The sequence below is a fragment of the Exophiala mesophila genome (assembly GCF_000836275.1).
Source record: "Exophiala mesophila strain CBS 40295 unplaced genomic scaffold supercont1.1, whole genome shotgun sequence".
In the NCBI taxonomy this organism is placed as follows: domain Eukaryota; kingdom Fungi; phylum Ascomycota; class Eurotiomycetes; order Chaetothyriales; family Herpotrichiellaceae; genus Exophiala; species Exophiala mesophila.
This window is the reverse complement of record NW_015622504.1, coordinates 4,626,009-4,643,353: the sequence shown is the minus strand read 5'-3', so window position 1 is coordinate 4,643,353 and position 17,345 is coordinate 4,626,009. Positions and strand designations below refer to the sequence as shown.

General features: G+C 49.0%; 1 protein-coding gene across 1 annotated transcript; it reads left to right on the top strand.

Annotated features, from left to right (window-relative positions):
• Positions 1 to 580: 580 nt before the first annotated feature.
• Positions 581 to 1,415, top strand: PV10_01474 (uncharacterized protein; the record flags this gene model as incomplete). The annotated part of the gene is made up of 2 exons (XM_016365691.1): positions 581 to 794; positions 841 to 1,415. The coding sequence occupies 2 exons, from the start codon at positions 581 to 583 to the stop codon at positions 1,413 to 1,415; spliced, it is 789 nt and encodes a 262-aa protein (XP_016229340.1).
• Between the last annotated feature and the right edge of the window lie 15,930 nt (positions 1,416 to 17,345).

Genomic DNA, 17,345 nt, shown 5'->3' with positions numbered 1-17,345 from the left:
GGTGAGAACAATTTTTCTGCCCTTTCTATTGTGCTATGACTCAATTGCTTTGCCTCAGAAGCTCCAGGCATCACAATTCATCCATTAGCGACGCTTGGCATCCTGAATAGCCGGCATTGTTTCCTAGCCTGGGGGTAGGGGAGTCTGCTTTAATCCTATGTCGTGACTTCTCTGAGAATTCACGGAATTAGTAGGTGATAGTCAAGGCTCTCGTAGTGTATCAGCTTGTCCACGTCCGTGAATTATCGTGTCATGTAGACCTTCTGCCCTCCGACAAGTCACGTTGAATCAGCTTTCTGTCTAACTGTTGTCAACCTTTCCCCTATCTCAACCTTTTCTATCGATGAACCCTTGGGAACAACACATCAATCGTCTTCTATTTGACGTCTCATCTGGCTTCGTATTTGTCCCACGCTGTCTTTACAGACCCCAGTTCCAACCCTTAGATCGACAGGCTTGACTTTCTCGTCCTTCATCCATCTCCCTCGAACGGTCCCCAAACCCAACATCCTCTTCGATCAATTGGAAAGCAGTGGAAGTTCAGCAGGCCAACTCGACTAAGTAATATCACATTTTAACAATGGATCCCACATCGAATATCCCGGAAACTCGAAAGTCAGCTCCTGCCGCACCTCCAGAGACTGGCATGTACCCTTCCTTAGCTCGCTATAGGTCTGACGATGGTATAGATAAATCAAGATTCGCCAAAGGACCACCACCCATGTATAGGCCATTATTGCCACGGATTCCGTTCTCCCAACAACTTCAGGATGTAACAAACACGGGACTTCAGGGTGAGTGCGCTGGGAATTCTGATAAAACAAGGCTGACATATCCTAGAACCTGGAATGGCCACAAGAAAGCGAAAAGCAGAAGCTCCCCCCCAAAACGAACCACCTAGAAAGCGAGGCCGCCCTAGGAAGTCAGAGACGACGGCACAAACCTCGAACGTCATTACATCGATTGACCCCCAAGATGGATTGAGAATCCGACTCCCAGATCGGCTACTAGAGGCTAAAGCCAACGCTCCTGCCAACAAGACTCCAAAGCCAGCAGCTCTGATGGGTCCCACTGATGGTCAAGCAGCTGTCGTGCCGTCTCCCGATCTTGTTCTGTCCGGATCCAGGCACCGGGAGTTTATGGCTCTATGCGACGACGACATCAAGGCCCATCGAGTCATCCAACGGATCAAGAGCCTGGACAGCAAAATAAACGCTCTCAGGCAGTCGATTAGTCCTGAATTGGTGGGTGGCAATGATCCAGCTAGAAAGATCATCCTCCAGCCGTTGAGACCTCACTACTTCGTGGCAAAGCTCCGAAGCTACGAGCGCTCTGAGAGGGGGACTGAGTCCATATCGCACCAGACGGGGATCAAAAATGATGTTTTCATGGGCTTCAAGGGTTACAATTGGTGAAAGAAACAAGGTCAATAGCTCTTGAGGCTGGGTTTTCTTTTTCTCTGCTGAAACCCCGCCTCAATCAAAATGGTCAAATTTTCTAGGTGATTTCAATGATACGGGTTCTCAATTCTGAAGTAGCTTGAAAGCGATTTTCATCGCACTTGATACCTCTGCATACAGAATAGTTCTGGACAGCAATTCATTCAGATTTCATGGAGTACGTTCTCCTTTACGAGTTTGCGTAAATGATTGGTCCAAAGTACAGACTTTTGCCAGCTTTGTATTCCCTTTGTCATAAACAAAGCAACCCAGTAACAAACGAGTAACATCTCTGGTTGTTAAAGTACAAATGGCATGGTGGAGGAACAAAGGGAACATCAACGGTTTATATTTAATAAGGGAAAGTACCACAATATTCAGGGAACAGCGTTACCATATTGATTTCACTCGAACGGACAAAGATTTCGGCACTGCCTATGTCGACAGTGAGGCCAGGGGAACTGCCTGGTATATAGATCTATGTTATGGCTCTTTATTACCGTTTCTTTGTCGGTCGAGGCTGTAGTGACAGGCTTCCAGGCCTCCAAGGAGGAGCAGTTCTCGGTAAGGTATAAAACAACTAACGTTCTTTTGATCTATCCCACTCTGTCCTCCATATTCGAAGCTAAAATCCTCGATCCGAAGCCTCTCGCCTTTTCAAGAAGATTGACTCGATACTGCCATCAATTCCTAAGACTTCAACAGGGTTTGGAGCAAAAGCAAGGATCTAAACGCGTTTCCTATCCAGATCCCGGTCAATTGATCTTAACATCCGCAACCACCTTTGGCCACAAAGCGTCAAACCTTTCTACGACCACCATCTGAACGACTGTACCCTCTCTGTCCTCCTCGGTGCCACAGACTCCTTTCACTGGCATTATTTGCAAGCTTTCAAGGCAAGTGACCGCTAGATTCGAGGAATCAAGACGCTAACGACTCGTTTCTCAAAAGAAATGAACCCCTACAATATAAGAACGGGCTACGATCCCACGCTGCCTGTCTTTCAAGCGACCGCAACGAGCGAACATCCTACAGATGCAAACAACGCCATGAACAATGCTGGATACCCCTCAAACCCGAAGTTTCCCGAGCCTAGATCCATGGTTGACGACTTGGGATTTCGTACCTCTCGCCACTTGCCATCATTTCCAAACTGGGAGACTCCAATCGCCGACAATATCACCCTCGAAGACCTCTGCTACCACTACCCCAACCACTTGTTCGGAGCGAGGCTTGATCCCTTTATTAAGCACAAATGGACTGGTGGAGACATCTGGCGGCGAATGAGCCGTGAAGGCCAAGAGGAATGCAAGGAATACATCATGAGAGGAGCTGAAGAAGAGCGAAATCGAGCCAACTTTCTGGGCAAGAGACTGGAGCGACGTATAAAAGCCATGTCTGACGACGAGATCTATGCATTGATGACTTCCAGGGCTACGAGACGAAGCGCTACCAATTACGTGGGCAATTCCAAACTCCAGGTCAAACATCGAGGCCCAGACCCTCCTCTTCCTGTACAGAATCAAACCGTGGATCCCATGTTGACTATCCTGCCGGGATTTCGAGTGCCAGGTCAGCCTATGCCTGCTCCATTGGCCCCTCCGCAGCAGCAGCGACTCCAGCTTCCCATGGCGCCGACAGATGAACAAATCATGACTGCTTTCCGAGAGCAATTGGTCAAAATGAACTTCTTCTTCAGCGACCAATTCGCGGACTTTGTGGCCGGTATGAATAGCTCATGGAGCCGTCAACATGCATGGTGCCAATCAATCAAAGCCTCTTTGAACTGGGACACTTTACCAGCGAATGAAAAGGAGCATATTACGATGAATGGAGTGGGAGCCGTCGAAGAATTTGCTGGAAAATTGCATTTTGCTCGGGTGCAGGGAGAAGCGAATGCTTTTCGAGAGCTGACCATCAACAAGTTGCTTGAAGCTATGCTTATGTTTCTCAAAGATCAAGGACAAGATCTCTACTCTACACTCGAGAACAAGGTCCTGAGTTTTGAGCTTCAACTCGTTGCAATGAAGCACCTTTTGGCCGTCGAGAGCAATCGTTTAGAGGCATTGAGCCGTCTATTCTTAAGTGAGTCCAAAGATATGGTGTTGTCCGCCGAAATCCTTGCTAACAAGAGACTTCAAGATCCGATTTCGCCAATTCGCAGCCCCTTGCTCGCCCAGCGAGAAGCCCGTGAGCAATCAACCTTGTCTATCAGCGGCGATAATACAGGTGACGGCAATCCAGAAGCATTTGACGACCAGCAAGCTCGATGGGCAGGTCAAGTTCAAGACTATCGAGAAGCCCATCAGGCTATACAACAATAAGAAGCAGTGCCCGATGTGGATTGGGATCAATGGATTCATCCAGACGCATGGTATGAAGAAAATGCTGCCAACACTGTATTTCGCGACGATGAGTTCCTTATTGATGAGGAAATCGATTTTGGACCTATGAACCACGAACTCCCTCCAATCCCTGAAGAATACCAGTTTCCTCCAGTCCTTGCTGTCCCTGCAGCCCCTGCAGTCCCTGTAGTTGCTCAGAATGGTGGAGAAGCTTCTAACTTACCGACAGGAACGACTCCCGCTCCCATTCCCATGCTTGAGCGCAACGATTTCGACGACTATTTCGATTACCTTGAGAATATCGGCTTGATGCCGGCGAACAATGAGGGTTGAAACGTTGACTGCTGAGACTCTACGGTCAACTGTACACTAGAGGCTAGAAACGGAGTTGTACATGGGAAAGTTGGTGTCATTGAATGCAAACGACGACGAAATGATAGAATCCTGGAGACTCTTGACTAGCGAGAGATACCTCATGGATATTGGTCGACTTGGCCATGTTATTGGCAGGAGGAATTCTTCTTTGCAACACCAATACCATATGTAGTTAAGCCTCGACGTTTGTGGCACTTCTTGTTGTCTGCGATCCCATAACTAGAGCCAGCACCACCTCGCCGTACTTATCTCGGATCAGGATTTGACATACCCGTGGCGCTATGGTTGTATGGTCAATGGGACTCAAATGGTTGGTAAAGGATCAAATCAACGATGGGCTCCTAGGGAACGACTATATGACGTGGAAGTTTCTACAAGAGCAACCAGATCTAAGTATTCCACTGGTGAAAGAGATTAGACGACTCAGCGATTCGGAAGATCCTGTACAACTGACATTGAGCTTGCGGGCCCCAGATCTGCCGCTAGCTTTGATTTGGCCTAATCTATCCCTAGAACAGAAATCCGAGTATAGGGACCAATCGTTGGGCTTTTTTCAACAACTGAAACGTTTTACAGCACCTTATACCCAAAAGGTCAATGACGACCGACTTGACGATGGAGTGATTATCTGTACGTCTATCGCTCCACCTACCTGTAGCTGAAATAGCTGGTAAAGTGACTGAGTCTTGAGTTGCTTGTTCTATCTAAAAGAGGAGGAGGAGGAGGAGGACGAGTAGATGTAGTCATCCACCTCGTTGCACCTTCCTTGTTAGTCATAGTAGTCACGTGTTATAATTACAAGCAACAATATTGTTGGCATCCAGCAGCCCGTGTACAACTCCGCGCCACAGGACAGGATCATCATGCCAATCAGTCGTATCAATAATGAGCTGGGAGGACTCTCCATCGAGCCTTGTCTCTTGAACTCTGCCCTGAGTACAAATGACTGTAATTTTTTTCAGATATGGAGCATGACTCGGCGGCAGGAAACATTCTGAGCACGAAATGATAACAGCATAAATAGCCCACAGACCTGAGTAAAGGAGGTGCGCACTGGATCATTAGCCAGGAACCTGCACCGAGCTGGCCACCAAAAAATTGGCTTCAAGTATGTTTTGGGCGCAATGAGCTGTGCAATATTAATGACACGCCCAGCTGCGTTGTGCGGGAGCAGAATTGCGCCCGCCTATGACAGGTAGCCGTGACAACACATTAGGGGCTGAGCTTCAAATGAAAGTAACTCCCTGGATGATGATCACTAGACTCAGCAACTGGAGATCTAGGACTTAGCCTAGGTAACTTAAAAAAATACTGTATTTGAACCTACTGACTATGACGGAGTACTTCGAATTAGGCACCTCGCCGACCCCCGGGGCACCTTTGCGGCACAGGTTAGAATGAACGAACTAAGTGACTTAACCTAGTTAGGTGGCAGGAAATTCTATTGACTGGTCTTGACTCTTGACTCTTGAGTTTTGACACTAATCTCTCTTGGAAGGAAGAAGGTAGATGTCTCCTCTGAGAGAGGGTTTGAGGGAAAACGTTTGTTGGCGTTAGGGGAGTCTTGATAGGTGCAGTACCAAGCTAGACGGGTAAGCTAAGCCCCGAGCTAGACACTCCCCCTCTCGAAGCCCCCCTTAGGCCCGAGGGGCCGAGGGCTAGCCAGAACTCCAACGCACCTTTAATCCAACCAACCCGACCCCGCGGTCTCGCCGTATCGGTGGATGGGATGCGAGCTCCACAAAGGTTGGGGCACCCCACAGAACCCTGATGACCCAGAAGCCCTCGTGGCCCTTTTAATCCATCCCATCGACTCCCTGTTATGGTTTGTCTGCCACACTCTTGCTTACCTGATCCCGGTGAATGCTAAGGAGCTTATTGTGGTTATGGCCTCTAGTAAAATGACTGACTCTACCACCAAGTACCGCTATCAAACCACTCGGCGCCAAAACCGGAGCTGTGACTACTGTCGGCGCTACAAACGGGCTTGTGATGCTGCCCTCTCCCAGTGGACAGGCTGTTCAAATTGCTTGAGGCTGGGAAAGACGTGCACTGTTGGGGGTTTAGACCCGCTGAAGGCATTTACCAAGACACACACACCACTAAAAGACAAGGCTCCAGTACTAGAGACTACATCCAAGCCCGCAACAGGAACGCCTATTCCCAGAAGGCGCAGAAGGGACACTGATGCAGAAGCGGCGGGCCCCTGTCTTTATGGCTCGAACAACGAGAAGGTGTATCATGCGCCCCCTCTTGATTCTTACTTCAACCGAGTCAATAATATTGATGGGTTCAATTCTCAACCAGCCACGGGGCACAATCTAGTCGAGTTTTACCCAAACGCCCCTGTGCCTAATATTGTTAATCCAGCCCTGTGGGCGCCCACCCAGGAGGCTATCTTACCAGCTCATTTGGACGAAAGCTACACCGATGGTGAACGTTCGAACTCTCAGGACGGGGCTGAATCCCTGTATTCCATGTTGAGTACGGGATTTGGGCATGGGACCCCATCTCTACACCTTCAAACATCGATCCCCAGCGACGACACAAATGTGCATGAAAGAAGAGCATCGACCCAGAGCGCGCCGCGTTTAGCGTTATCGGCCCATTTTCTTGCAGAAGAGACAAACAAAGCCCTTATTACAACAAGCCTAAAGCGCATCTACTCCGACACTCTAGAAAATGCGTTATTATGTTGGGTGACAGAACAGAGCTGCCCCTACAACAATGAAGGTATCTTTACACGCCAACAGCAAGTCCATCTATTTCCTCAGTCCAGACAGGTCAGCAAGACCGGTATGATTCGCCGAATTCAAAGGCTCGATCGCCCGTCTTGTGTACTCAACGAGCGACCGTTGACAACAAGAGAACGGCAGCTTGCGTCGCACGCCCTACACGCGACAATAATGGCGTTTGCATCCCAGTGGTCGCAACTTAGTGGAGCCGGTGTATCAAATCTCTTTGGTGGAGACAGGGAAGGGATTGGACAGCAACACTTCCAAGAATTTGAAAAACTGATCAATGCTTCATTATTTGATTTTGCCGAAACCAAGTTGGCAAGTTTTGATCGATCCCTTCAGGTCACACTCTGGAATGAAGCCTACCAGGCCCTGCAAAAGGCTATAAACATCGATTCATTCCAGGTTACATTTGCCCAGGTGATATTTGGCTTCACACAGCGACCGTTAACTCAGGAAGACTTCCAACGCGTTAAGAACTACGGCCACGAAACCAATGACTATTTCCAGACGAATACGCCAGAGACATCATGGTTTAATGAGGGTGTTATGTGGAGTGATGACGAGGGAAGCAAACCATCTGCATCCGCCTGCAACGAGACTACAACGGAGTTTGCTGAAACCCTGGAGTTGCTAGACTTGGACAAAGATCCTCTGCACTTGCGCGACTCTCTCATGCGGCTATCTGCCAGGCGAGTCAAGCTCAGCGGGAGCCGGGCCCGGCTTGATGCTGCCTCTGCCACGAGTGAATCGACCTCTCCAGAGGACGAAGAGTTTCTCGCTGATCGAATGACTTTCAACCAATTGTTCTGGCTAGTGATGATGTGCGATACACTCTCTTCGGCCATCAATAACCGTCTACCAATTGTGTCCGACGAAGATTCAGTGATTCTAAACGAAAACGACAAGAAAGCGGCTCGGAATGGTACCTCCAGCGACCTCCAGACTCGCGCCGTACACATTGCCCGAGAATCTTCTTCAGTTCCGGACAGCGCGCATGGTACAGACCCTGAGATGGAGGCCAACCCTTGGGGTATGTACTTTCTTGAGAGAAACCATGAGCCCATCACGGGAGGGTTCTTACAATGGCCATTCTCAAAAACCACTGCTAGCACCCTCCTCTCCGAGGCGGCTCCTGTCAAGGCTCTTTTGTACCGGAAAGTCAAGCAACTGCAAAATGCGCATTTCCGGCGCTCCTCGCCTGCAAAGCTAGAACTGCTGATCGTGGACGCGCTAAAGGTTTATGAGCACTGGAACCGGAATTTCGGCGGGCTGGTTACCACCTGCATCCAGCATCATGACGAATTGCATCCACAAATCCAGTCATGGTATTCAGTCTTAACAAGTCACTGGAATCTCGCTTGCTACCTTCTAGCGGATCTTATTGAGAGATTAGATCGATCTGGGAAGACTGACAAACGTCATTCCGCGATTCGGAAATCGTGTGGGCTTTTATTCCATATTCGGCGGCAAAGCGCGTTTGAGATGGGAGATCTAGGTCGAGTGGGCCGAGTGAGGGAAGACTGCAGTTTCAGCCAGATGAATGACTTTCATCCCACTGTGAACGACGGTGCCCTTCTCACAGAGCCCTGGACTGAGATCATGATTCGCTCTTTCGCCAGAATATCGACTCAATTTCTGACTTGGCTTGGTGAGATTAACAGCCAGTCTTTTACAGAGAACCACCCATCCTGGGGCAGGTGGGTTTCCGGAGATCAGGAGCGTCTTTACTCGAGCTTGGGTTATTGCGTTGAAGCGTTGCTTGACCTTGGCAGAAAGTCGGATTTGGCGTTTCTGTTAGCAATCTCCCTGAAGCGAAGAATGGTTCGCTTCGCCCGGAATTGATCAATTTGTTAGAGCTTCGATATTTGCGGGTGGAATCGTGCTTCTTCTATCTTAATGACATCTCCAGATCAGATCTCTTGTGGGAGCCTTGAAATTACATGAAATCTACTATTCTGTTGTCCATGTTTCTTTCTACATGTGTATTATGGATGTTTCTCAGACCATGTTATTTCCATACACCGTGGATACCCCAGGACTCAAATATTCCATCTAGCAGCAGGGCTGTCATAACTTAGGCTCAAGGAGCGAGGTTTGCATTGATGGTCGCCTCCATGGTTGCCCAGAGCCCCATTACCTTTGGATCTGCGAACGGGATGATCTGGGTTGCGATCATCCCTCCGACGCCTCGGGTCCGATCAGCCCACCAAAACAGATTGGGTAGGCCAGCCCACCAGCCTGTGCCTTTACTGTGCACCGCACTATCCTTAAGGTGCAAGAAGAAGGTGAGACCCCAGCCTTGAGGAACGTCGTGCGGCTCTGGGTATAATTCAGGCAGAGGGTTTGAGTATTCCAACTTGGGAGGGGAAATGCCCTGTCTCGCGAAATCGGGTAGCTGTGGAATCTGGTTCGTGAACATGGCCTCGACAGTCTCCTTCTTGAGCAGCCTCACGTTTGTCGGGGCGTGGACGCCATCATTCAACAATACGCTGATGATTTGGGCATATTGGTTGGGCCGTGCAAAACAGCCGGCGCCGCCTTGTTGAAATATGGCGTCCTTTTCAGTCTTGGTGGTAGCAACAAGAGGAGCGCGGTTGATGTGGCCGTCTCTTGCAAGTTGGAGATCTCCTGTGTGTAGGTCGCGAGAATGCATATATGCGAGTTTCGACTTCATATCCTCGGTGGGAAACATATTAATGTGCGAAAGCCCTATGGGCTCTAGGATATACTTTTGGAAATAGTCATTCAGCGTCAAACCGGTAGCGCGTTCGAGGCATATGCCCGCCCAGTCGATATTAATGCCATATTCCCACACCTCTCCAGGTTGGTTTACGAGAGGTTGGGATAGATAGTCGTACTTAAGCCCGGAGAATTCGTTAAGTCCAGTGGCGCCATAGAAATCGTTCAATCTCTTGTCAAAGAAGGAGTAGCCAAAGCCGGCTGTTGGGAGTGATTAGTTGACATATACTTTGAGGAACCATGTGTAGGTTGTCAAAAAAACCTAGAGGAGACTGACCTGTATGCGAAAGGAGCATACGAAGAGTAATTCCTCGCTTCTTTGGAACCAGCTGGTTGCCTTCAATCACTTTGACCTCTTTCAGCTCCTGTTTTATTGCAATTGAAAAGGGGTTAGCCAGAGCCAGACATGAAGCCAGGAAATGTGGCTGAAGAAGGGCAGAAATATTGTTGTAGCCAGCTTCAGGGACGCCCAAGCGAGAACTCAGAGAACTTACAGGACAGAGTCTTTCAACGAGCTCGACATCATCCAGTGCTAAGATTCCCTGCTCGACAAGTTGCATGCAAGCAAGTCCAGTGATCATCTTGGTGCAGCTCGCAATCCAAAAAGAGTGATCGGTGGTCATTGGTGTATCTATGCCTAAGCCGGCAGTACCTGAAGCATGTTCGAAGAGCGCTTCTCCTTGCTTGTTCACTGCCACAAAGACGACACCCGCTGCATTCTTAACAGGGTCGGCGGTCATGTTGTCCATCAGGCTTTGCAAAGCCGAGACACCGGTGGAGGTTAGTTTCGCCATTGGGGGCAGATTGATTTACTGTGGTAGTGAATATGAATAAGTTTGTTGAGACTGTAAAGCTCTAGGGATTCATGTCATATATGGTAGCCTTCTTGAGGTCAGCAGCGACAGTTTCTTTCTAAGCGCTCTCTTTATCGCTCCAAATGATCCACGACTTCGGACCCGCTCCAATTCCAGAATTCCGAATGTGTACAAAGCGCTGTCCCCATGATGAGCATCAGCAGTAAGATTGAAATTCAAAACAACACCAAGCAGCTGAACTTCTGGAAATCGTAGACACAGGGTTCCCCAGGAGGGTAAGCGTGCCGTAACCCCAGAGCGGGGGTTGGCAGAACGAATCATGGGGTTAGCTGTTCTGTCGCCTGTTTGGCTCCGCCTTTCAAAAGGTAGTACTACTTTGTCTGTCATTTAATCTCAGAGGAGAACTCGAGGGCATTGCAACAACTTGACGCGTATGCTATGGGCGTTAGGCTCAAAGGAAGCAAGAGTGTGACGAACCCATTCGAAGCGGCTCCGGCCTTGGCGAGCGGAGCCGCCTTTTACCCAACCTTGGACTAACCTATGGAAGAAAAGCTTACTTCTCCGCCCCAGCACACCGTGCGCTAGGGCAACGTAGTATCAGAGCTAGTGTGTTATAGTGTGTTAGACTCGAGCTCTGTGATTCCCGATGGCGGTCCCGCTCTCTGAACTTGACAGTTGGTCAACACATATTGGGAAATTATACAACGGTGCAGGATGAGCAGTGTCAGATAGTCACTGTGACCTGTCCAACACTTCCCATATCGTTTCCTGTTGACAATGCGAGTAGATTTGGGTATGTAAGCTGGTGTCATTCTCTCTCAGTAGAAAATGGGCTTCACTCATAAATCAAAGGAGCTAGGGCCCCAGGACCTTGAGGGAGACAACATAAGTTAATTTCAATTGATGCTCACTAACATCGATGATGGCTACAGCAAAAGGACTGACTAGCCTCGCCATATTTTGTAGAGAATGTAAAGTCTATTTATCTACCTCGGTCCACCTTTGCAGCAGTACCCTCTTGAAGAGTGAGTCTGGGCAACACATTTACTAAGGCCTAACAACATCGAACCCCTTGAAGCCCGTCAAATGCCCCCTGATCTCCGCTCCATAGGTACCTAATCCCGCTGGATAACAAACGAATTCGCGGGCTTTGCCTGGAATACTGCCTCCCATGTATGTGCTCCGGTTGGCCTTGGGGAAGAGTGTCTGGTTGGCTAGATGGGTAATCTTAGCCTTCCATTCGTCACTCGCCTCGGTCGTGGGATTGATATATTTGATACCTTGTCGATTGATCATGTTAATAGCGTCTTTGATCCATCGGCCCTGAACCTCGACGCACGAAGGCCCATTAGATAGCAGTGTTGGAGCGTGCGCCGCGTAGACGTGAAATAGATTGGGATAGCCTGGGATAGTGACACCCAGGAATGTGTTTACTCCAGTCTTCCACTCATCGTCGAGATATGTGCCCTTGATAGACTTCAAGCCCATCTGGGTGAGGCTGCCAGTCACGACATCGAAGCCGGTAGCGAGGGCTACCACATCGACCTCATACTCCTTGCCATCTGTCGTCTTGATTCCCTTCTCGGTGAACTCAGCAATCTCATTGCCTGACTTATCACTGATGTCGACAATCGTGACATTTTCCTGGTCTAGGACCTCGAAGTAGTTCTGCTCCAGGCAGGGTCGTTTCACTCCCCAAGGGTGGGGTGGCTCAAGTGGGCAAAGAAAGTCTCGCTTAACCGGGTCGCTGATACGAGCTCGTTGTTTCTTAAGCCAGAAGTTATAGGTCTCGCGATTAGCCTTCTCGTCGAAGAGGTAGTCTTTATAATTAGCGAGCCATAGGTGAAACCCTCCAATTTGCCATAGATTCTCATAGAAGGCCTCCCGCTCTTCTGGAGTATCATCGAAGGTATTTCGCTCGCAAAGATCGTAGTGGAAGCCCGCAAAACATCGATAACGGAATTCATGGATCGTCGGATAATTGACCTTTAGATGATCCTGTTCTTCCTTTGTAAGGGCCTTCTTCCCCATCGGAATTGCGAGATTTGGAGTTCTCTGGAAAGAGTACATTTGCTTGACTTCAGGTCCCCATTCCTGAGCAACTTGAACTCCTGACGCTCCGGATCCAACAACTGCGACTCGTTTGCCCTTGACGTCAACACCTTCATTCGGCCAGAAAGAGGTGTGGTGGATAACACCCTTGTACTTGTCGATACCCTTGAAAGGAGGCACATAGCGTTTGGCTGCAAAACCAGTGGCTGCGATGAGAAATCGAGCAGTTGCGTGGCGACCATCAGATGTAGTAACAGTCCACTTTCCTGACTGGACGTCAAATTCAGCTCCAACGACCACAGTCTGAAAAGCAACATCTTTGGACAGGCCTAGGACTTTATCGACATGAGCAAAGTAAGCTTGTAGCTCCTTCCAGTCTGGATAGTTGGTGGTCCAGTGCCAGTCTTTATAGACCTCCGGAATTGGAAGCTCGTAGATAGGAACTTCGCTATCCACTCTCGCTCCCGCTTGAGGAGGTTAGCATTGTCGGCCAGCGAGCATGTTTGGTCGGCTTACGATAGATGTTCCATCTCCAAGTGCCTCCGAAAGATGTACCAGCATCGTACACGACAGTCTGGTAACCAGCTTTGCGAAGCTCGTACAGCAGATACGTACCACCTGGAACCTAAGTCAGCTCATTCGATTGTTTGTGCAGTTGGGGAAGTCAAGTCTTACCAAAGCCAGCTCCCACGATCAAGACATCCACGTCCAAATTATCAGCATAAGGCCCTTCGTTGTTACGACGATGGGCAAACTGGGTCAACTCCGTTTTGAGGGAACTCCCTGATGAGACAGTTGGTTGTGCCATTGCTAATGTTTCTCTTTGCGATGAAAACTCACGAATTGATACTTCTGTTTGTGGCCTCGATCTACTCTTATGGACATTATATCCTTGAGCTAACACACCTCCTGGAATTGTGCTCGGCACCAAGGCGAGTCGAAGTATCCCTGGGTGGAGGTTTGTTCCCGGGTGAAAGTGTCTTCTGTCATACTCGAAAGTCCCCGCGCCACGCCCCATGGGGAAGTCTAAAGATGCCAAAGCATGCGGAGCCGGCGGCGTAGCGGGCTCCGACCATAACTCGATAGTGGACTTGAACAAAGAGGAATCTAATTAATTCTGCATTTTGTCTCTATTGGTTACTTTTACATGTCTCCGGTACATAGATAAGCGGCATCGGCCCAGCGTGATATCAAAACTCGTGATTTCCGCACACCCATGAGGCCGCAGCTGTGGAGACGCCGTCCACCAATTTCGTATTTGCTCGAGAACACGGATCTTCAAGTTCCTATTGTAAAGTGTGAAGCTAATGGAGCAATATGCGTAGCAGTCTCGGCTGCCAGGACCTGGCGCTGGAATGGAAGTTTCGCATTTCTCCACACATACCATGGTTGTAGCCGACCAGTGGTCCAAAAAGGAACAAGTTGGCTTCACTTATGTTGGACGTCAAGCGAGGTGCGGAGCCAATTATTGGTTTGTCCCAGTTTCAGAATCTTGCATCTATTATGGCATCAACACTATGTATGGCCCGGCTACTATCAAAGCCCCTCCTTCTGACCGAGTGTTCTTTAGACTAACCTCCTATTATTCAGGTACCATCTCTTTCAAGTTCCACTAGAGATCTGAACCTATCCACGACACTATTTTACAACCTGCCTCGGTTTCACAAGCTTGGTCCGCAGTCGATTCTCCACTGATTGGAGCTAGCAATAGAGTGGCAAGTGATTTGAACACCCAACAGCAGCTTTCGTTGCACCGTCCTCATTTTGCGAGCCTGAACCCGACTTTCCATTTCGCATGCCTCCATCACAGATAGCCTTCGTGTGTTCTTCGTCAGGGCTTACTACCAATTCGAAAACCCTCTCGATTCCTGTCAACCGAAGCCCGTCAAGCCTGTCAAAGGTAATGGACACAATTAAGTTGTATTCCCTTGCTAGTAATCCTCGCTGAAAAGACGGCTCTTGGATGAATTTGGGGACAGCGAGGTCGAGCTGACAGAGTGCAGAGTAATAGTGAGATGAAGAGTGCACCACCTCAGGCCGGAGGTAGACACCGCAACGCTTGGTTGATGTTTGTGACCTCGAACGGAAGACAAGCGGCTTACAGTCGAGGTTCGTTTTCGTTTCCATTTGATCCCTGCCAGTTGCAAAAGAGAACTTCGTTTCCCATTTGTAGTCGATGTAGCATTTCAACGACTGTCTAGTGTTCCAAGGTAGACGCCTTTCGGAAACGCTTTGGGCGTTCATCGCAAGACATAATTGAAGAGACCCATTTGAACCACCATGTGCCTCATCTTGGGCCTTTTGGGGTGGCTCTCCTTGCTGAAGAACCAACGAAAGGTTCACCTCTATCTCATGGCTGGGTTTCTGAAAAAGTCCACCTGATTCTTTGAGGGGAAGATGAATTGGTTGCTGGAATGTGATTTGGAACCCTGGGTAGAGGTTCGAGACTTCGAGGTGCTTTGAGAGACAGCCAACAGTTTGTCCCCTGAGTCGAAACTCTGCATCTATCCAGTACAAAACCTCACAGAGTCCTTCGACTATCCTCGGACTACCGAGGCAACCAGGACTTGGGCTTTGGGAAGCGTGGCCTTTGGTTGCGCCTGACTGTGGAAGGTATCTAGTTCCGCCAAATAGCTTTGGAGCATCAATAGGGAGGTCGAAGTGAAAGTTCGCAACGCTATCGCCAGTTTCTGCGTCTTTTTCAAAGTGTGCCAGAGATTTAACATCGGTCAGCGTGATGAGGTCTTCGATGGATGCCTCTTCGCTATGAGATATGAGAACGATGCCTATCAAAGAAAGGTTAGAAATATCACAATACGGCAATGGTTTGGATTTTTCACCTCTAACTTTGAGCAACAAGGTATCGAATAGCCTGTCGTCCACTGAGCTTGCTGAGACCACAATCCGGCCGTTAACACCAGGGAGGTTGTGTCTATCTAGAACACTATGATGTTCTTGGATTGTCTTCTCTGAAGCTTCTATTTCTATGTTGGCATACATCACTGCGGCAGTGATTGTATCTTCAAGTCACACATCACGCCTAGTTGACCTTACTGTCCATTTCTATCAAGGTACACGTACATAGTTTATCAAGTATCCTCTACTTCGAGTCTTACTGTAAATCATACACCGAAATCTCCCTGCTGTCGACTACAGTACAAAAAGACAGGGCTTGTGAGCTGCGAGCCTCATGGCGGAGCCGCTCCAGAGTGCTACAGCATTGAAAAGGAGTTAAAACGCTATCCTTAGCGCGTTCGATCCAATCATGTGCTCCTAGTGGAGCGAGCTCTTAGTGGTCCTCATGCCTGCCCCATTCGCTCTCCGTAGCCTTGAACTGAGTTCTTTGTTATGTGTAACCAGCTCAGATCAAGCCATCTTTTGACAATTCTCTTCCAGTTGACCGAAACAAGCCAACCCCCTCCAGACGGCCCGAGGGAATGACTCTATCTGTCGCTAGTTCGAAAGGCTAGGAGTTGAATGCGGAGCCCCAGAAAGCCCCCGTCATTGTTGATGCCAGGGATCTTCATCCAGGAGATCCATCGCCCCGTAATAGCTGGGGTTTGACAGCAATAATTTGTATTGAGTTTCTCCTGTTCGCTTGTATCTGGGCTCTGCTTCCGGGCCAATTCCACTCAGACTACGAATGTGGCACCAAGCCCATTGAATAGATGGAAGAATATATAAACATCGTCCGACTATTCCCAAGCCCCTGTGCGGTTTACAAGACTTGAGTAAAGCGTCTTGTCAATAAATCAGTGGTTTCCACTATCTACATCTAGTAATCCAGTTGTCTGTCTTTCCCTTCCCCTTCTCCCACACACACGAACTCTAGGCTTCCACACGTCCAATGGGTCCCAACGGCCAGAGCTCGTTATCCGATATAGAGAACGTGGAACAACACAAGTTCGAAGATCAAGTGCCTGCCGAGACCCAATCTAAACACATCGAGATGGAGCTCAATCCGGTCGCCGGTGTTCAGGCTGCTCTGGGAAATCCAATGCCAATGTATGATATACCCCCTGCTTCGGGTGAATATTGGCAATGTATACTGACGAATAATCAAGGGCCTTACTTGGGTTTCTGATGTCCCTCACGCCCGTAACAAATGCTTTGATGGGGTGGCGTGGTGCCGGCGGCCTAGGAGCCGCTGAAGTGTAAGTCCTGATCGTTCATTTACCATGCAAGAAGCCAGAGACTGACCTTCTTCTAGCGGTGTCTTCTATTTCTTCGGTGGCCTTCTCATGATTATTGCGTCCTTCCTCGAGTTCTTCCTTGGACACACCTTCCAATTTGCAGTCTTCGGATCCTTTGGAGCTTTCTGGCTGTCATTCGGAGCCACGTTGACTCCATTCTACAATGCTGCCGCGGCTTATCAACCACAATCACCAGAGACAGCACTTACAAACCCCACTTTCAATGCGACATTCGCATATTTCCCGCTTTATATGGGCTTACTCTGCTTTATCTACTTTATTGCCTCCCTGAAAACCAACTTGGTGCTTATGTTGACGTTCCTACTTTTGGTCCCTATGCTAGGGTGCCTCTCGGGGGTGTTTTTCAAGGCTGCCGAGGGGATCGCAGCGACGAATCTCATGACTGCGGCCGGGGCATGTGGCTTTGTCGTCTGCATCCTGTGCTGGTATTTGTTGGCGGTGCAAATCTTGGCCTCGGTTGCATTCCCTGTGAATCTTCCAGTCGGGGACCTTACCTGGCTAGCAAACCGACTGGCGCGAAAGCGCTCTTAGAGAGCTTGTGTTGTGGCAGAGTATACTTCTTTTCCGTAAAGAAGTGACTGAGAGAACTTGATAGTGGCGAGGAGCGAGGAGCGGGTGACAATCC